A 22,467-nucleotide genomic window follows, 5' to 3' on the forward strand; every position below is an offset into this window, starting at 1 on the left:
CCCCCCCCGGCCCAGTTTTCTTCTTCTTAATTACTCTATTTGATAACCACTTTTTTCTTACAGCTTCACATGTACCTTTTCACTTGTTTCGGGAAAATTAAGGAAACATATGTACTAGGTAAGGATACTGCTTTTACTTTGGGAAGCTGTTAGTTGTATCATTTCCGTATAAGATACTGTATTACTATACTTAAATGGCATATTAGTTGACTTTTCTCTTTTTTCCTGGAGTAGACAAAAGGTTGACTTTATTAAATGCGTTCCGAACCCGGATGAGGCATACACAGCAGATGTGTAATGAGTTCATCAATGATTAATCTTGCATATCTGGTGTTCTACTTTCTATTAAGAAATGATTTAGACATTATACTAAATTAATTACAAAAAAGAGAGAAGATTGGTTTTATATTAGGTATGTGTCACTACGTGACATTTGATTATTATGTCGGATTAGTCAAAGACGATGAGAACAGACTATGAAAGGTCAAACTTTAATACCATGTGGAAGAATTCAAACTTAAACCTTGAAGGTGTGGGGAAAAAAAATGGATTGATGAAGACTTTTAAGGGTTTTATCAATTGTGTCTTTTTGGAAGACTATCTTCGACCGATTTATCGTCTTGAAACCTTGGTTTGGATTTATTAAAACTTGAGGTTTCATATTAAAAAATCGACATTATAAAGAAAACTAACTCAAACTTTTTTATATTAGTTAATGTTCTTATGTTTTTATATGATATTGGATTTATCCCTTGACATGATTGAGCTTCATAATCAAGACCTACTCACCCTTTTTCTTCTTGGCCCTTTCACCTAACTGAGACTAAGGTTTCACATCACAGTCTTATTAACTCCAATCGGCATAGAAACTTCATGAAGAGGTGGTAGACTCAGAGTGATCACCTAGAGAGTCTTGAAGGCAAGTCAGCCAATGATGTTTCAGTAGAACAATTGAATGCATTTTATCACAAAAATTATGTTACAATAACACAATTACACATTTTAGGACTAGGTGTCACAACAAGATTACGTATTTTCACCTTCTAGCACTTTTTCACAGATTTTGAGATTTTCTCCCTAGACATACACAACACACTTCAACAAATAATTCACCTCAAGCTTATTTTTTATGTGATCTCATATGTTGATGTCGGTTGATTCAAACATCGTGAGAGGTATATGCTACAATTAGAGAGAGAGATATTATGCTTCTGCTTTTGCATCCCAAGTAATTCAGTCTTTCGGGAAAAAGTTTATATCTATTGATTCAAAATTGAATTAAAATTCCAGTAGCCACCTTTTAGTTCGACAATGCTTGGTATGTAAAGTCCGAATTCAATCCCTTAATTGCTCTCACATGGTTTAAGCTTATATTTTAAAACTAGAGCTAGTTGTCTACACTTAAGATTGGGAAATAGTAGTGTCAAATAATTGGACATTTGCAGACCAATCCCCTTTTATATGACTTGATTTATCCAAATGATGTGATCGTTAATTATATTTAACACATGCCATTATTTTCCACTTGTTAGCCACCCAAAATCTTAAAATTATATTCTATTTTGTCACGACTTCTGGTGACGTCATCATGCTGAGACGATAAAAATGTCATTCAGGTGATATAACAGTGAAAATAATTAAATCAATTTTTTAAATAAAGATCAATGAATCATTAACCATATAGGAATAAAATATATATAATTTATATATCTACACGACTTCCTTTTTGCGGGTCACTTTCTGATTCTATAGAACTTGTTTAGTATATATTTTAAGCCAATTAAAATTAATTTTTAACTATTATTTCACTATTCTAGTCGTTATTTTTGAATTCTTCTTTTATAGGTAGGACTAACTTTATCTCTAACGATAAAAAAAAAGTCAATTATCAAAATTCATATCAAACAAGCACATAATAAATTAAATGTTTGAACACTTATTGAACTTTACACAATGTCACATTTCACTCATTGAACTTACATTTGCACCCCATTACTCACTAAACTTTGTACAGTTGCACTCCATCACTCACCGCCCAAAATCCGTTAATAGCTCTTGCCTACGTGTCAAACGGAATACATACATGACTCGTTAAATGTTTCCAGCTCAGAATTAAATTTCAGTCAGTAATTTGAAACTACCAAACACGCCTTAGCCAAAAGAAATTGAAAGCGTGAGACTTGATTCCTTTTGAAATCGTGAATCTATATCCAAAAGAAAGAAATGTAACCCCACAAAATCCAAACGAAATTCCACTCCAGTCGCAGAGATGTTGTGAACCCTTACCTTGACTGCGAAAGGTTGGATTTGTGAAGAATCCACATGGAAGGGCCGAATCCAGGTAAATTCCAAACTTTTTTTTTTTTAATACAGTATGGGTTTCACGATAGAGCAAGGGTGGGTTTTAAAGAATAGAAGTTAGATATAGCTTTGTTTGCCTATGTTAATATGCTAAAGTTGGGCACTTTGGAATATAATGAAGGTTCTGTTATTTTGCAATTTTTACGAGTCTTTAATTCTCCCTTTTTTCTTTTTTTTTTTCTTTTTTATAGATATGGAGGATGACTCGGACTTCATTGATTCCGACAATAATATATCGTCTGGTGAAGATGATTTGCTATTTGAAAAAAATGTGACAGAGTGAGTTGAATTAAGCTATGATGTGGGGGCCACGGAATGTAATGAAGACGGCCATGCAGCAACCATGCACGATGAAGACCATGAGTTTGATGATTTAAAATGTCCCTCCTCTGAAGAATTGTTGCCTGGTATGTCATCTGACGATGAGGTTGGCTATCAATTTTTAAAATTTACAACTGATATGGATATGCGGGATCCACAGTTTGAGGTGGGACAATTATTCAGTTCTATTCAAGATTTCAGGAAGGCGCTTCAAACGTATGGTGCAATAAACGGATATAATGTGAAGTGTAAGGTGAAAGATGAAAAAAGAGTTCAAGGCATCTATAAACTAGGCTGCGAATGGAGAGTATGGGCTTCTAAGATGAATAATTCAGATACAGTGCAAGTGAAGTCATATACACCTTCACACACATACAGTCGGGATCAGTACAATCGTCATTGCAACTATATATTCATAGTCCATCGGTATATTGAGCAATTTAAGGTGGATCCGGAGTGGAAAACGAAAAGTATGCAAGCAACCGTGAAGGAAGATTTGAAGCTAAATATTACGCGAAATGTTGCTTGGAAGGCTATAAGATATGCAAAGCAGTTGATAAATGGGACTATTGAAGAACAATTTGCAGGATTGAGGTCGTATGCAGTAGAGGTCTTGAGGACCAATCCAGGATCCACAGTGATGATAGCACTAACAGGACAAGTATTTCAAGGATTATTTATCTGTTTTAGTGCTTGCAAATCGGGGTTTCAACATGGGCTCAGGAAGATAATTGGAGTAGATAGGTGCCACCTTCGGGGTGTTTGGGGAGGTATAATGTTCACTGCAGTCCACTTAGATGCAAATGATTGTATCTATCCAGTTGCTTATGCAGTTGTACGGAAAGAGAACACAATTGCATGGAGATGGTTTTTGAAATATCTGGCTGAGGATATTCAAATGGGAAATGGGACTGATTGGAATATGATGACAGATAGATAGAAGGGTTTAAGTAAGGTAAGTGACGAGTTATTTCCAGAGGCTGAGCATAGGTTTTGTGTCCAACACATGTACCCGAACTTTTTCAATGCGAGATTCAAGGGAAAGACTTTGAAGGATTTACTTTGGCGAGCTGCTAAGTCAACTACATTGGCTGACTACAGACAGTGGATGCAATAGATTCTCCAACTCAGTGAAGGTGCCCATAAATGGCTAACAGAGAGGCCTGCGGTCGAATGGAGTAAATCTCATTTCAAAAACACAGTCGAAAAGTGACATCTTGTTGAACAATTTGTGCGAAGTTTTCAACAAGATGTTGATTGACGATAGGGAGAAGTTAATCATAACGATGTTGACAGATGTACAATTAGTGTTCATGACAAGGATCGAGAAACGTCGGAGAAAGATGAGGAGATATGGAGGGCAATTGTGTCCGAGAATTAAAAAAAAAATTGGTCAAGATAACTGAGATGGCCAATGAATGCACATTACATTTTTCAGGAGAGCCTAGGTGGCAAGTGGATTGCAAATCTGGGACATATGTCGTCGACTTGGAAGAATGAAATTGTGCGTGTAGAAGGTGGGAGTTGACGAAAATACCATGTAGTCACGTTACTGCCGTTATACGGGAGATTAGAAATGAAATTGAGGATTTCGTGGACAACTGCTACACCATTGATACACATTTGAGATGCTATGATCACATTATGAATCCAATTAATGGGAGATGATTGTGGCCTCAATTAGAGACTCTTCCTATCTTGCCACCTTTATGGAATACCCCACAAAGGGGAAGAAAGCAAAAGAAAAGGAGGAAACAAGCCGAGGAAGATGTTATCGAACGCTCCCATGGACGATCACATGTTAGGAAAAAAGGAATGGTGTCCATGACATGCTCAATCCGTGGATTAAAGGGCCACAATAAAAGATATCACTGAAGGCTTGATGCACCTTTCGACGTAAGTAGTAATTAAAATGTTTAATGATGTTTACAATTCGAAAAACACTCAAGAAAATCACTTCCAATTGTAGGACTGGTATGAAGGACAATTGGAGCCGGTTAATTCGAGAAGGCACGCGTCAGAGGACGTAAGGATCAATGTAAGCCCTAGACACTACATTATCTACTTCTGTATTTCTGTATATGGTTTACTTCTGTATGTCAGACTATGGTTTATTAACTGGTTTTGATGGTATTTTGTCATCAGGGAAAATTGGTGCCAAACCGAGGGTATGGAGCTAGTTTGAGCCAACCATATGAAGAGTTTCAAAGTTTTCAATTCATGCCCACACCCGACATTAGGAACCAACAACAACAATTTTTCAGGATGAAGGGCCAGGAGCTTCTATCCCATTTAGTGAAATTGGACCATCGTCTCACACACAAGAGATTATTGAGCAAATGAATTTTGAAGAACTGGATAAGCAAAACAATGCGTCTTTCAGATCAAGAGCAGCAAGAGCGGATGCTAGGAGACTTGTTAGGACTGCAACACATTGAAGCCCACGTTTCTTAGAACTACTTTTAGGAGTCAGCCTAAACCTTAAAGTATAGGAAAGTTGCTGATTTTTGGGCTGTTTTTGAATTTTGATGTGGAAACTGACTAATAATGTAGCTTAACTGTGAGCATAAGTTTGGGGATTACTTCGATGCAAATTATTTTGTATATGCAAACTGTTTTGTATGTTAACTAACTCGCATATATGCTCAATTAATTGAAGATGGCTGTCTTTGGTGTTTATCATAGGTGTATATAGCATGACTTTGTTATTGAATTTACAATTGTTATTGTACTTGACAGAAACCCAGAATACTATAAAACAAGTTTTCACATTGAATACGTCTCGGAAAGCCAAAAGAAAAAAGATATATATAGACACTCTGCGCAGCGCGGAGTGTCTATAATTTTTAATTTTTTTAATTAATTAATTTATTATTATTATTTTTTTTTTGCTTTACGATACGTATATTTGGTAATAAGAAAAATAAAAATTTATAAAATGATTTTTCGATTTACGTAAGAAGATTTATTTCTACTATAATAAGATGTAGCTCTACAAAAATACTTATTTATTTGGCATGTTGGGAAGAAGATGACAATTAATTAATTACTGGCCTTAGGGGTGGGCCGGATCGGTTCGATTTTAAAGAGAATTGAACCGAACCAAAATTTTCGAATATCTAATAAATGGAACCATCGAGTCCAAATATAATTATGTAACCGTTCGAGTTCAGTTCCGTTCAGTTCGGTTCGGTTCTGTGCTATAATTAAATTTTTTAACATTTATAACAACATTATATAAATACAACTAATGATACATTCAATGGTTTTGGAATGTCAGAAACTAATAGACTACCTTATTCAAATGATCGCTACGGTCAAAGTTTCGATCGGTGGATGTCACAGCTTCGATTGGAGGTCATATTGTCGGCCGACGATTGTATAGGTTTTGGAATATTAGTGAGGCTGCGAGAGTCGAGACAACGTTATGCACTTTAGTATAGATGTTTAGGGTTATTTAGTAGATTGTATCTTGTTGGGCTAAGAAATGAAACAATAAAATGGGTAATTGAGCCAAGAATTAAAAAATTAGAAATGAAACAAATTATTGGGCCAAAAATTTGGATTTAGAAATTGTTAATTTGTTTAGAAAAAATTAAAACTAAAATAATTTGATTTACTTAATATAAAAATAATTAGAAAGATTCGATTCTTATTCCATTTTTCGGTTCTTGGTTTAGAACCGATAACCGAACCGTACCCGTCGGTTCTCAATTCAAATACCCGTTCGAGTATTTAATTTGACAAGGATCGTCGGGTTCGGTTCAGTTCGGGTTCGGGTTCGGTTCGGGAGATTTGCCCAGCCCTAACTGGCCTAGAATTTAATTCTGAGCTGGAAACATTTAACGAGTCATGTGTGTATTTCATTTGACACGTAGGCAAGAGCTATTAACGGATTTTGGGAGGTGAGTGATGGAGTGCAACTGTACAAAGTTTAGTGAGTAATTGGGTGCAAATGTAAGTTCGATGAGTGAAACGTGACATTGTGTAAAGTTCAATGAGTGTTCAAACATTTAACTCAGCACATAATACACCAACCAATTAACGTTATTCTAATTCACATCAAGCTTATTTCACAATTATTGTGACTTGAATAATTACATTTTAAGATTATTGATAGGTGTTTATGGACAAATCAGAAGCCAACCCACAGTTGCATGAATTACATTGTTTATCATTAATTCATATTCATAGCATCAAAATATTCATATAATGTTTTGACTACTTTATGCACTTCCTATTTCGCTTTGAGATATAGGTCAATCGTCAACAAAGTGAATGGTTATCATGAATACAGTCAGATTAGTCAAATCATTCCTAGTAATATGTGCGTTTTACACACTTATTCGGGCCATAAAATATAATTAATTGTTGATCAAAGTATTTGGATTATGACTTAATTATGTATAATTTTGTTTTGTATGACTATATTGATGGATATAGCGGAATTCAAGAGAAAAGAAAAGAAGAATGGAGAAATCCAAAGTATGAGGACTAAACTGCAACATTTCAATAATCGATTCGGACCACAAAATGAAGATTAAAGGTGTTGTGGGCTCAATTGGACGCAATTAAAAGTCAAATGATTGAAAATGCAAGAGAAGGTACTTAAAAGAATCAAGAATCGAATTCGAGAATTAAAATGCAACATTCGAAAGTTTTATAACTGAGTGATAGCCCAATTGTTTAGAGTGGGTGACTGCCTAATGTCAAAAAACAATTATCGAGAAGAAAACTTTGAACTGGGCAACCGCCCAGGCCAATCGTGGCGAAAAATTTTTAGTTTCCTATTCTGACTGAAATTTTAATGAAAACAAATTTTTTGAGGTATTTTAAAACCTTAGAGTCGTCCCTAAATGAAGAGAACACATTGGGAAGGAGAAAAAAACATATATTGGAGAGAATTTAGAGCCACAACAATGAAGAAAAATACAACGACGGGTGGGATTTCACGCAATTAATTAACCGGGGTGATTTTATATTCTTTATGTATTTTGTAATTTTCTCCATGTTAGGTTAGAAATTCTTGTATTAGGAAATCGATGAACCTTGTAATGTGATATTTTATTACTTTTTCTATATTTTTGACATTAAAATACGTATTGAATGTTTTGAATGATTTATATAGATTTAAACTTTTAAATAATTATTGGGCCCATAATTGTGTGAGTGTGGTGATTTATTTCTTGCATTCGAGAAAAGGAAAATAGGTTCGACAATGTACAAATCATCATAGAGTTCGACAGGGAATAGAGATATACCGCTATACTCTGCGTGAATCTTTAAGTGCTTACAAAACTACATAAATTCTTATATATTTGCACCTGTCATAAAGATATAGGCTGGTGATATATGAGAGTAGGTTCAACTTTGCTCGAGAGAGACTGTTGGATAGATTTAGGAGCATTGATTCTTCATAATTTCAGAGTGTTGTCAAATTATAGAACTAGGATTAAATTGAGCATTGCTAAAGGATTCGTGATCATAGTGCGTTATGCATTCAGCCCTTGTTTGAGCCCCATTTCTTTTGAAAAAAAATACATTTTTCAACAATATTTTGACATCATTTCAACCACACATTCCTAATAAATTAATATTATACACAACTTCAAAATTTTTCCTTATTTTTTAATCTCACATTTCTCATTAATACACTACTCAAAAATTCATTATTTCTCCCAAAATGGGGCTCAAACAAGGCCTCATTGATTACATCAAACTTGCGTTCCAAACATTCAATTTACATTTTTAGTTCATCTAAGCGTCAGTTTGCATATTAATTTATTCAAATCATACACATTTACATACCTAGTTTAGGTTAATCACTTTTGGCAATTTTGTTTCGGTTAAGGTCAAGATAAATAAAATTAGACTATTCAATATCTGTGAGACGATATTCAGAATTCTAAATATCACTTTATTACTTGTTACGAACCGTACACTTGTGGGTTTAGATCGAAATATTATTTTCCGTGAACATAATACAAAATTACTATGGCCCTATTTGAGCCACATTAATTTATTGTAATATATTAGGAATAGTAAATTGATGAAAAATCTATGGTTAAAAAAGAAGAATTTTTTTTGATTTTGCGTGTAATATTATTTTAATGAAGAACGTGTGGTGAAAATGATTACTGTAAAAAAATAATCGGAAAGAATAGGAAAAAATGAGGTTCAAACAGGGGCTATATTTTCTTAAAATGATTAATTATGTCAATGGTCACTAGAGTTTTAAAGAATTACACCATTGCCACTAAAATTATTTCGTATAGAAATAGATATTCAAGTTTCTAACAACTACGCTAATGATCACTAGATTAAAAATATTAAGATTAAATTCTACGTAGAGTCATTAAGTATCACATGTCATCAAACAGCGTTATTTATTACTTGAAAACATTGACTTATCATAGATTTAAGCATAAAACATATAAATTTGAACAAATCTAAAAGTCGCATTTTATTAACTCATCTAAACATATATACCTAACTCTCCAATTTTGCTGGCTTTAACTGAATCATGTTTGTTGTACAATGATTTTTACAACAAATTTGACAACATGTTATGTGACAGTTTATCATTGGACAGTTTAAAAAATACTTTATCTTTCCCATCAATATTTTTTTGACACTTACACTATTGTCAAGCATGTTGTACAAGTCCATTGTACAAATGGCTTATTCCATTAAATAAAGGTGTGAAATATGCAGTTTAACGACTAATTTCTTGACTTTTGTGCTTGACCAACAACAGAAAATTTCTTCTTCTATTTTTTTTTTTTTTTTCCTTAAGAGAAACAAATGATTTACTAATGCGATGTGTAATCTTAGGCCACAATACATACGGAAGCTAATTAACGTCATTAAAATGAGATCATCCTTATTAATCCCGTCTTTGTCTGGTCTCCTTTTTGTTTTTTATTAAAAAAAAGTTTAATTCAGATATCATGGTAATAATATCAAATAAAAATATTTGCACGCATTTAGGTATACGTCACCAGAGACGTTTGATCATTATGTTAGAATAGACTTGTCATGGTTATCAAGCTTCTTGTTTTGAATTAGTTATTGAATTTTCAAATTTTATTTCAATTTAAACACTTTGTTAGTGTCGTGACTAATGACCAATATGAGTTATGATAAATGATTCGTTAACGGATTTATTTTTATTTTTAGGAAGTGTATTTTGAAATTGCAATTAGTCCAACAGAACATTATTTCGTCTTAATTATTGATATAAAAAAACAATGTCTTAACTAATTTTCAATGACACTTATTTTTTCAATTGTCACATCAGCGAAGTGTCTAGAAAAAAGTTAAAATTCAACAACTGATTTTCATTAAAAAAAAAAAAAAAAGTTCAATAACCAAACGAATTCAAGTCACAAATTGGGTGATCAATAATGTTCTAGCCCTAACTAGTATGTATATTGTTATTAAAAATGCAAGAGAGATTTTTTGAGATAATCATTCTAGTCTAACTTTAAATAAATACGTTATAGAACTGAATTGATTAGACAACTTTTCACACCTCTTCCAATGAGGCTCTAAACATTGCCAAATGGCAGCTGCATCGCAAGAGAACTTAGGCCCGCACTCTACATCATTCTATACATGTAGCAATTTGCCCGAGCCCCCATGGTCGAGCTGCGTTGGTTCAGCCCCTACGATTGAGCCACCGTGGCCGAACCCCTATGGCCGACCCCTATTGGCAGAACCCCAATGGAGGGCCGAGCCCCCATGAATGAGGCGAGGAAGGTAGAGGTATTTTAGGGAAGATCTTCATACAAGATCTTGTAACAAATGGGTAATGTGACAACTCATTGCATGGGCGGCTCAACTCAATCAGCAAGTCAAGTCTAGTTTTACATGTCAGGCTTAGGACTGCTAATCTTCATAACATTAAATGCACTTGAGCCTAAACCTGACTGATTGATGCTTATGACAAGAGGCCCTAGCCACCAAGATGAAACCACGTGTCTCTTCATCCAACAGCTCTTACTCACCTTTTTCTACTATAAAAGTTTACACTTGGTAATGCAAATTTTGACTTGGATACTATAACTTTGTTATTTGCATTCTTTACTCCCCATACCGACCCCCCCTTTTTATATTGGAAGCTCACATTGAAAGCCCTCTCACACTCATATATGTCTTCCCAAAACTGACTTGACCATCGAAGTGTGCGCTGTCGATTCCACCCCCACCGGAGAAGGCCACGTGTGGCTAACGGTTTGTCCTAGTGTACAAGAATACGACTTGTTTGGACATGAAAGGTCTTGGGATCTGTTGGCCACATTGGAAGTACATTTTTTTAAGCCAATAGATTGACGCCGTTTGTGGGAATCGACACTAACCACGAACATCCTATGGAAACAGCATACAAAGAGTGCCTAAACTTCCCCCTTCAAAAAGGTTTTATTCTTGAATAAAGGGCAAGTCGAAGCCCCAAAAAATAGAAGATTTAAAGTTCAACTCAACATTTTCGGTGTTTACACCCCTTGAAAAATCAGTATTCTAAGGTCAGAATCCACTCAAAAGAGCCCCTCTTTCAATAAAATGGGCATCCACCAACAATAAGTGCAAGTAATAAAGATAGACACCCAAGGAAATCAAGAGAGGTCTCTGAAGAAGAAGTCCTATAGACAAAAGTCACATGCAACAGTTCTTCCTACAAATGTAATGGAATACGCATGACCTTTGTAAAGGGTGAGGCCCACTAAAAAAAAGCCATTAGCGGAAGAGCTCATACCCCCTGAAGCGGAGTCATTAATCGAATAACCCCTGAAAAAAATGGGAGGCCTCTTAAGAAGAGGCTATGAGGGAGAACCCCTGAAGAAGGGGACAAATTTGAAGAATTAAGAGGCCTCATCCCTGAAACATGAAACGTCACCTCTACGCAAAATGTTTCATCGATTTTCAGAGACTTCATCCTTGTAGCAATACTTCAACTCCCCAACCATGCTTTCTTCAAGCATAGAGGCCTCATATTGGACTATTCAACAGTGCTTCTGCCATATAAAGGGCCTCGGCCAAGTTTAATCTGGCCACCTCTTTCCGGTAAACTCTTCCTCATACAAAGGGCCTCGGCCAAGTTCATTTCGATCATATAAATGGTCGCCTCTTCCTGATAGGCTCTTCCTTCTACAAAGGGCCTTGACCAAGTTCATTTCGACCTTATCACTAGCCGCCTCTTCCTGATAGGCTCTTCCTTCTACAAAGAGCCTCGGCCAAGTTCAATTTGGCTATATAAGCGGCCGCCTCTTTTCGATGGCCTCTTCCTTCTACAAAGGGCCTTGGCCAAGTTCAATTCGACCTTATAAACGGCTGCCTCTGCATCAACTTAGCACAAGTTGCTAACATGCAGAGCATCGCCTCTACATCACCTTAGCATAAGCTACTAACATTCATAGTAGCTTCTTCTTCTTTTTGAAGCCTCATCACGGCTTCCACTAAGTATAACAGGCTCGCCTCTCCACATGACATCGCCTCATCTTCTTGAAGCCTCATCGAGGTTTCCACTACCCAGACTAGCCTCTCCAAGGCATCGCTTCTTTCAAAGTGTCACCACTCTCCAAGGCTCGTCTCCTCCAAGGCTTACCTCGCCATGCATCGCCTCTTTCAAAGCTCGCCTCTCCATGACATTACATTTTTCCAAGGCTCGCCTCTCTATGGCATCACCTTTTCAAGGCATCACATTCTTCCAAGGTTCACCTCTCCATGGCATCGCCTCTTCAAGGTATCGTATCTTCCAAAGCTCGCATCTCCATGGCATTGCCTTTTCCAAGGCTTGTTTCTCCATGGCCTCGCCTTCTTCCAAGGCTCGCCTCTCCATTGCATCACCTCTTCCAAGGCTCGTCTTTCCATGGTATCGTCTCTTCCAAGGCTCTCATCTCCATGGCATCGTTTCTTCCAAAGATCGCCTCTCCCTGGCATCGCCTCTTCTTCTTCAAGCACCATCGATGCTTCCACTAAGTATAACAGGCATCACCTCTTCTTCTTGAAGTCTTATCATGGCTTTCACTAAGTACAACAAGCCTAATGCCACGATCTTGTTCTTTCTCCTAACTTTCAAATCCACGCATTATACGAATATTTATACTTGGACTTCGGGGACTATATGGCATTCCACGATCTTTTTCTTTCTCCTAACTCTCAAGTTCACGCATTATATAAATATTCATACATGAACTTGGGGGACCATTGTTACACCACTTCCAATGAGGCTCTAAGCATTGTCAATCCTAACTTTCAAGTTCACGCATTATATAAATATCCATACATGAACTTGGGGGACTATTGTTACGCCTCTTCCAATGAGGCTCTAAGTATTGCCAAATGGCAACTACATCGCAAGAGAACTTAGGCCCGCACTCCACATCATTCTACACATGTAGCAATTTCGTCGAGCCCGGTGGATGAGCCCCTACGGCTGAGCCACCATAGCCGAACCCCTATAGCTAACTCCGATGGCCAACTCCTATTGGCCAAACCCCAATGGAGGGTTGAGCCCCATGAATGAGACGAGAAAGGTATAGACATCTTAGGGAAGATCTTCATACAAGTAGGTGATGTGACAACTTACTGCATGGGCGGCTCAACTCAATTAGCAAGTCAAGTCTAGTCTTACATGTCAGGCCCAGGACTGGAAATGGTCATAACATTAAATGCACTTGAGCCTAAGCCTGACTAATTGTTGCCTATGACAAGAGGCTCTAGCCGCTAAGATGAGTCCACGTGTCTCTTCATCCAACGACTCTTACTCACCCTCTTTTACTATAAAAACTCACACTTGGTGTCATTCCAAAGGTAATGCAAATTTAGACTTTGATACTATAACTTTGTTCTTTGCATTCTTTACTCCCAATACCACCCCCTTTTTATAGTGGAGGCTCATGTTAAAAGCCCTCCCACACTCATATATGTCTTTCCAAAACTAACTTGATCGTCGGAGTGTGCGCAGTCGACTCCACCCCCATTGGAGAAGGTTATGTGTGGCTAACGATTTGTCCTAGTGTGTAGGAATACGACTTGCTTAGACGTGAGAGGTCTTGGGATCTGTTGATCACATTAGAAGTACATTTTTTGAAGTCAACACAACTCAACCATCATAAACCATAGTACGCCACTCGTGGTCAAAAGAAAGCCAATAGCGAATTCAATAAAGGAATGTCCTCTACTTCGCTTCTTTCTGCTCTCGAAGAAAGTTGACCAGTTAGTACCGAAAATACCTATTTCAAATTATTTTCTTGTCGTTTCAAAGACGAGAGACAAGGAGGGACCTTTTCTTGAAAAACTACAAATCTTGATAAGAGTTGAAAATGGTGCAATATCAAATCCTCTTACTTGAAATGGAGAATGTTCCTTATACATTGCCACAACAAATATCAAGACGAGCCAAGACAGCAAGACGAGAATTAAAAAGGTCCAGTAAACAATTATTTATTTGTCGATAAACCTTTTTTGGTATATTCTACAAACTTCCCTTAATAGCTCATCTATATTTCGTTGAATAGACTTTACATCAAAGAGCCGTTGTTAAAATCCTGAAACCTCTTTAAGGTCATACTATCGATCCTAAATTGTTGAGACTTCTTTATTTTCTGAATATTAATGTTATTACATCATTAATGGCATGTTTTATTGCTTTTATTTTTCATGAAAAAATATCAGTTTTCCATCCAAATTCCTACTTCAAAGTGTTTGATTACTATTTTTTCTATTGGAAATATTTTCTCACTTTTGAAAATATGCTTAATTTTCTTTTTAAAGAAAACATTTTTTTTAGGGGGAGTAAGATTTGTTTTCCTCAAAACAAGGAAAATATCTTCATTTCTATGTGATATTTTTAATGCTAATCAAACACACTCTAAGCGACATAATTATGGTGTAATTTCTTAGAAGTAGAATAAATTAATCATATATTTTATTGTGAGCATTTTCTAATAACACAATATGTTGACGATGCAAATTTGTTTTCATTAATCTCATCTTAATTTCTCAATTAACAACTCGATGACTATTTGATGACGCAATATGCTGACAATAAAAGAAAATGTAATAAAAAATGGTGTGTCACATGAAATTTAAGCGAAAACCTTAAAAATATGAATTTTGGATAAACTTAAGAATTTCATTAATGAAAAGAGGATGAAAATGATGAATTAACCATTTATTTATAAGGGTTTACATGAAAACACAATTTAAACAAACTAAAATTGAAAAGAATTCAAAATTGTTTAAATGACAAAAATAACACTAAAATTTTAAAAGCAGTTTTCAAGTTCTAAACGAACTCTGATGATCAAAATCCACCATCTCGTCCTTCTCTTTCGAAATGATATTATAGGCCCAAATCGGAGCTAGACTACCACATTTGCACCATTACCTTTTCCCTTTTCGATCCAATTCTTCTTCAATCCATTCAAGCATCTATTTTACATTAGTTCCTTCCACCGAATTCTTAGTAGGGAATTCATAAATTAAATATGGTTAGATAATCGCTCAAGCTTTAGGGCACAAGTGCTTGATTGTGAGAATGACTGTTCAACATCCGATGATACCTTATTCTGACTTGAGCTACAACAACGATGTCGCCCTTTATTCTTGTCAATTGTCCTTGACAGTCCTAAATTGAATTCTCGAAATAACATAAAATATTGAAGAGTTCAACAAGAAAAGTATTATACAAAAAAGATAATGTTACATCATCTTTTATATTCTCAAACATGAAAATCCGAATATACATTATTAATCAAATATTTTATTTTAATAAAATATATATTGAAAACAGGAACTCCTGCTGTCATTGTTGACTTTTCAGAAAATAATTGAGTCAAAACAAAGCTTATTATGTATAAAATTTGTTAGCATTATTTTAATTTTCATTAGCAAATTATTTGATGATGTCACATTGCTTACGATGGAAGGAACTATGTAATCAACATGATTTCATGAGGGCTCCTAAATGACATTCAATGCTGATTAAAATTTAATTTTGCTTTTCCGTTTATTTTAATGATTGTTCAAACTAAGAATTACAAATTTTAGAATTGGTTTTCTTCTTTGATCCATTGCATTTGCTCACTGTATTTAGGACTGGCCTCGAGATTTATGAGGTCATAGACAATAAACTGTTATGAGGCCTTTAAATATTATTTTTTTAGTAAACGTAGAAATCTCTTTAACATCAATTATGGTCAATTCAAATTCAATTTCTCTATAACTTTTGAAAAATGAAATGAGCAGTTTTAAAATAAATAGGATTTTTTTTAACCTTCATAAAAATTAATTTATAAATTTTAAAGAAATTTTATAAGGTTAGCAAAAAAATATACGGGAGATTTATTTATCAATTTTTTTAATGCATTGACTCTCTCTCTCTCTCTCTCGGGTAGATCTGGTAGATACTAAAACACAACAAAATATAGCAGTGGGCAATAGTTTAATTATAGATTCATTTTTTTCATAAACAAGAATGTAAGTTAAATATCCAAGTAATTTGAGTCTCTTATTTAGACCAATTTTGTCGTTTCTTTTTAAAGTCTAGAGACCCAAATAGAAATAAATTGTTGAATTTTGGAGATAACTTTTTTAAGCCCTCGGCAATGGCCTATGTTATCTTGGGCCAAGGTGTATTTCATATTCCATGCATAACAAAGAAGCACCCGTCAATGGCACTCGGAGGTTCGATCAATTGGCAATATTAAAATGAGATCTTTGAAAAACGGAGGACAAAAATTATAAGATGTCAACTATGAAATATTACCCAATTTTTTACGAGGGAAATGATGTTGTCAAACATTTTCGATGATGTATAGGAAACGTATATCAATTCTAATTATATCCCAATTATAATATCCACCAAACACCAAAATTAGATCATGAAAATAATGGGCACCAAATCAAAATCATTATGGTCACAAAACTATAATTGTCACAAAACGAGACCTTATTACATCAATTACAGGTCACGAAATTGAGTTAAGTAACATAGGACCAGAATTCAATAAAATTTCCTCAACATTTGGAAAAATATTTGATTCACAAAAATTTTAGCTGAATCGCAACATAAATTTTTTATAGTCGCCACTAATGAATCACAATTTTAGGTTCCATCACATACCATTAAAGAGTTCAACGATTCGAACATTTATAACCACTTAATTCTTCTAGAGTCACATTTATATTAATGATAAAATAAGAAGAATCTCGAAGTCACAAATGTTCATTTTTGGTTGTCATGTATACAGGAAGTCACAATCTGAAAATTCACCATATTACGAGTAACAATTCCTTCTCTTTTTTGGCCACAAAGGTCACATGATCATTGTTACTTGTTGTCAAACTTTACCAACCTATGTGGGCCTATGACCTACTCAATGTGAACCACGTGACGCTCCAGCCGAGGTGGTTTGTATGTCCGAGGCCCTTCAAGCCGAGGCCCATATGCCGAGGCCTGTGAAGGTAGCCAAAGCCCTAAAGCAAAAGTACTACGTGAGTGGCAGAAGCCTTGAATCCGTAGCTGAAGCAGAAGCCCCCAAACCATGAAGGAACATATTCCATGATCATTTCTCTCAAGAGATCTTCTACGTAAAGATCTTGTTAGAATGATTGATGGAACGTTTGTCATAAGAATACATGTCAAGTCTTGTCATTAGCATGGGGGTTTTGCATAAGCAATAAATGCGCAGCAAGCTAGCAAGTCAAGGATAATGTCTAGAATTGGATGTTTGAATTAAAGAAATGAGGCCACGTGCCACCTCATCTAAGAGTTGCCATTTCACATATAACACTATAAATACTTCTCTTGTATAACATTGAAGGACTAATGCAAGAATCAATACAAGAAACCACACTTTACTCTCTCTTTCATATTATCTTACAACACAATACGAGTTTATACATATTTACATTTACATTCATGAGCACCGATTGGTAATTATTGTACAATCGGATTACGAACATCCCGTCGGATTACGAACGTTCTCGTCCCGCGTCGTTGAGCTACTCTCACGCCTCTGATTCTTTCGTTCTAGACCGTCCACGTGTCTTAACGTGTAGGACCTTCGCTCACATGTGCGCGGGTGGCCATGATAATGTAGCATGGCTCATTTTATTTTAAATAAAATTGTGTTTATTGTGAGTAATACTAGGATTTTGTCAAATTCTGATTATTGGCCTGATTTTTCATTTTCTATCTTATAATCTCGTACTCATCAATTTTTCCATTTACTTTATTTTATTCTCCTCTGTTGGGCTGCATGACCCACCATTGTTTCAAACCAGCCTCATGAAGGCTAAGCTGGCAAAAGGCTGAGGGAGTTCGGTGAAGAAAAACAAAAAATAAAAAAAAATAGAGGGACGGTGTGATTTGAAAAGTGTATTTTGTGTACTTATTCGGACCTTATTAATAAATTTTTATGTCGTCAAATTATTTAATTTAACTTAACATATGTTAATTTTTATTTATTTCAGTGATGGACCCGTTTCAAAACAATTGGAAAAGAAGGGAGGATTAATTGACCATTGTAGGGAAAGTTTGGCGTTCAAATTCCATACTTTGAAAATTGAAGGAATTGAATTAAATTAAAGAAGACAGCAGTTGCACAAATAAATTGACTCACGGGACTAAATTGCATTAATTAGAAAGCATGGAGGCCTTTTTGAGAAACATTATATTAAATTGGGCCTTGGACTTTTGAAATTAAATGGGCTTAACTTCAACATTAAATGGGAATTTAATAAAAATAGGCTTAATGAAGAGAATCCAAAAAACAAAAAAAAAAAAAAAAAAAATTAAGGAAAAAAAAGAGCCAAAAGAAGAGGAGAGAAGGGAAATGTGTACCAGAGATGGAGACGGGAAATAATGGGAAATGGAAGTCTCCACAGTCTCTGCAAACTTAAAAGATAAATTAACGGACGGAGGAGAAGGTCCTTTTTATTCTTCGAGACCTTCATCCGTAGAAAATGGAGAAATTTCAGGTTAATCGAATTTTAGAGTCTAGTGAAAACCATAATGTAAATCGATAATTAGGATATCCTATTTTTGGTTAATTATATATATATATATATATATATATATATTTTTTTTTTTTTAACGAGGTGTCCCAACTTACGCCAGACTATATCCTCGTCCCTGAACTTCCGGCCCCTCAGCAGCTCAAGGAGGTAAATCGCGGGATGTGCCCAAGTTGACCAGGGTTCGAACAGCCTTTATACTCCTGGCCCCAAGGGATCCTCCTCCATGGTTATTACATCACCAAACTGTTCCAACCCTTCCTCTGGTTATTACAACACTCAGCTGCTCCAACCAGGAATCGAACTCTCCATGCTGGGGTTGCGAGCCCCGCACTGTCCTTCTATTTTTTTTTTATTTTTTTATTTTTTTTGGTTAATTATAGGTTTCGTTGAGGGAAGGTGTACGAGGTGACACATGCCGCGTTCTCCAGCAACCCAAATCAAAATACCTTCTACTGCCATGGACGAAGATTTGTCATCTAAAGTTCAAAGCTGAACGCGGATCGTCGTTCAGTTGTCAGGCTTCTAATTATGAAATTTACAGGAAGACTCCTTAACTTTTGAGAAATAAAGCATTTAGATTCACATTGAATTTGTGCCGACTTATAGGTGCAGAGTCTTCAAGTTCAGTGCAAGTGAATCCTTACAAGAATAAAAACTTTCATGGCTACCGTCTAGAGCATAGTAATTAAGTTTATATTTTGCCCCCATTTCTAGTTTTTTTGTCCATTTTTTTTTTCAATCACGTATTTTATCAACTTTTATTAAAATCTGATTTTGGCTAAATCAAACGAGGCTAAGCTTGGGGTTGTGTGGGATTATGTGCTGGGGCAATGGTGGTGGTTTGGTGGGGGAATGGCCCGAATGGGGTGGTTGGAGAAGACGATGATCTATTTATAATTTTTGAAAAGATTTGTGATTCTATTGTAATTTTTTCTCTATTTTTAATTTAGTTGCTTTTCCCCCCTTTATTTGAAGAGGGAAAAATTAGTCATTTAAATATGATCAAAACGATGGAACAACGAGTTTTGCTATATTTTCAAAAAGTTAAGGATGTGTTTTGGATGCGAAACATTACTCTTCAGAAGTGCTAATTGTTTGTGGTACATTCTGGTTTCTCCATGACAATTCTATATCAAAACATCCTTAATTGCCCCACGTGGCTACATGATATGCCAAAGGAAAAAATAAAAAGCAATTATTGAACAAAGCCGTAACTAATTTTCAAATTAGGGCTTCAAAGTATCTGTAAAATTGTTTTACGCATTCAAGAACCTATCTTGTTCGATGAGCTTAGAGTGCGTTTGAGTGTCAATATTTTTCGTGAAAAATATTATTTTTCCACCCAAATTCCTATTTTTGTGATTTTTGATTGATATTTTTTTCATGAAAAATATTTTCCTACTTTTGGTCACGTGATCATATTTTTCTTGAAAATAAAGAAAATATTTTTTTTAAGGGAGTATGCTTTTATTTTTTAAGCAATTCACAAATTCACTCTATCTTTCTTTCTCATCTATCTCCTCTTTCTCCCATCAACCTACCAATTAAAAATAAACAAGCCTAATTTAGCAAATTTGGACTTGAAAACATGATTTTTGATATTGCACCTTGTTATAAATTAGTGCCGTAAGGCCATCTCCAACTATGCACCAAATTTTGAGGTAAATTTTGCATCATTTCACACTAAACTAAAAAATCATCTCCTATTATTACATCAAATGAACAGTGTTTAATCATTTTTTTTCTAAATAATTTATTTATTTTAAAAATTATTTCTTTATTTATTTTACAAATACATAAATTACTAAATAAATAATCACAGTAAATTAACGAAAATATTAAATTCATTAATAAATATAAAAAATTATTTTTTAAATTGTTAAAATTTAATTTTTATTATTATTATTATTATTATTATTATTATTATTATTATTATTATTATAGTAAAAATTAATTGTATTAAAAATAAATGACACAAATATCATCCATCAATTAGTTTGGTGCCACATTGGAGAGGTTTTGCACCAAAAATTGGTGTATTTTGGTGATTTGGTGCAAGAAATGCCCTAAACAATTAAACATTGACGATCCCGTGGCAGTGCAAGAAGTGAAAAGAAAACGAGGAAAATCTGAAAAAGATAAAAAGGGAATTTTATGCACAAACTTTGAAAGGAAATTTAAGAACAAATGAAAATTTCAAATTGTTGGGTTATTTCCTCTCAGAAAATCTCATGTTTGGGATTTTATATTATAGCCCAAAGTCCATTAAGGTTTTAACATTAATGATGAATATAAATACAAGAAGATTGAAGAAAACAGGAATCCAACCCGTTTTTGAAAAGCGAGGAAAAACTGTTTTTTCCCCTGTGCACAAATTCATCAAAGCTTCAATCCTAGGTCGTCCGTGGTCCATTTAAGCTGAAATTTGGATGAGAGGTTCACAAGACATAGAGCTATAATCTAAACGGTGGAGATCGAATTTTAAGTTCACGAACATTGTTTAATGTTCGTGAACAATAACCATAATTTTTTGGGTATATTTTTCTTATTTTTATATTGTTTTGATGAGATTGTCGTTATCTTGAAGAGATATATATTGTAGCCTTTAGTTGTGACTGGAGAAATTTTGGTTACCCATTATTTGATCGATAGTGGAGGTTTTGATTGGAATGGGTCCCGTGGTTTTTATTCCTGACATCGGGAAAAATTTTTCACGTAAAATAATTACTTGTGATCTTGTGGTTTGAGTTGATTAATTTTCTTTAGAATATTTTTGGCATATACAATTGTCAAAAAGGGCCTTTTACTTATTTGTTTTTGGTACAAGATTATTCTGCTATTTGTTTGCATCTCTCCCCAACACAAATTTGGATTATCCCATTAGAACATAAATCTACGAACTTTTTGCCTTTCATTTTTTACTTGAAAATTCAAACGAATTCAAACCAGTCATCCACAATTTGAACATTTCTTTTTCTGTTTCTCTCTTTACTTGTGTCTGTCAAGAAGATCCTCCAGCAGCTTATTATCCAAATATTCAAACTCGAATATTACCTGTTCGCCGTGCCCTTTGGACGATCCCTCCACCGCTAAATTCTCATCACAAAGAGGAGCTGATGAAGATGTAGATGAAGATGAAGATGAAGAAGACGACGAATAACTAATAGATGGAGGCAGGCCTGCACTTCTATAATGGTCATCGTTTGGAAAGTTAAGAATTGCTTGATGACCCCTCAAAGCATATGCAGCTTTATCATATGCCCTTGCAGCCTCTTCTGCCGTGTCGAACGTGCCTAGCCACAAACGTGCGCCATTTCTTTTCGGATCACGTATTTCAGCCGCGTATTTCCCCCATGGCCTCCTGCGAATGCCGCGATATTTTACTTCTTTCTGCTCCTTGTGGTCTTCCATATATTTAGTGTCAATAACCAAATGTGGGTTCAAATTTGGTGATTGAGATAGAGAAATATTAATGTATGACTATGTGTGTGTATGTGTGTATATATGTATATATAGTTATATAAGAGGTCAAAAAGTTTATCAGGTCATAATTGACGGTAGGAATTTGTTCAACAATGACAGTCCTTGACAAGAATCTATCTTGGCTAAAGGCAAATTAAAATTATAAAATTGCTTGTTTTGAGCCCTAAAAATGGCAATTCAGTGTATACACCTAGTTTTCCAATGTTTTACAAAGAATTTGAAATTCAAAACAATAGATTTTGGTGGATAAAGAGTTCTTTTCAGATGTGTTTTTTA

The 22,467-nt window shown here is 34.9% G+C and overlaps 2 protein-coding genes across 2 annotated transcripts; one reads left to right on the forward strand and one right to left on the reverse strand.

The window, feature by feature from the left end:
• Window positions 1-2,704: 2,704 nt before the first annotated feature.
• On the forward strand, window positions 2,705-3,622 carry LOC111391931. The gene has a single exon (XM_023017217.1). The coding sequence runs from the start codon at window positions 2,705-2,707 to the stop codon at window positions 3,620-3,622; it is 918 nt and encodes a 305-aa protein (XP_022872985.1).
• A 17,867-nt stretch (window positions 3,623-21,489) lies between these two features.
• Window positions 21,490-22,184, reverse strand: LOC111391936 (ethylene-responsive transcription factor ERF098-like). The gene has a single exon (XM_023017222.1). It carries the CDS (start codon window positions 22,117-22,119, stop codon window positions 21,697-21,699), a length of 423 nt encoding a protein of 140 aa, XP_022872990.1. The 5' UTR covers window positions 22,120-22,184; the 3' UTR covers window positions 21,490-21,696.
• Window positions 22,185-22,467: the final 283 nt, after the last annotated feature.

The sequence above is a fragment of the Olea europaea genome, unplaced genomic scaffold (assembly GCF_002742605.1).
Source record: "Olea europaea var. sylvestris unplaced genomic scaffold, O_europaea_v1 scaffold858, whole genome shotgun sequence".
Lineage (NCBI taxonomy): Eukaryota > Viridiplantae > Streptophyta > Magnoliopsida > Lamiales > Oleaceae > Olea > Olea europaea.

Bases quoted from the DNA above. Each gene is read 5' to 3' on its own strand.
- LOC111391931 (XM_023017217.1), top strand. From the start codon at position 2,705: ATGCACGATGAAGACCATGAGTTTGATGATTTAAAATGTCCCTCCTCT.
- LOC111391936 (XM_023017222.1), bottom strand. From the start codon at position 22,119: ATGGAAGACCACAAGGAGCAGAAAGAAGTAAAATATCGCGGCATTCGC.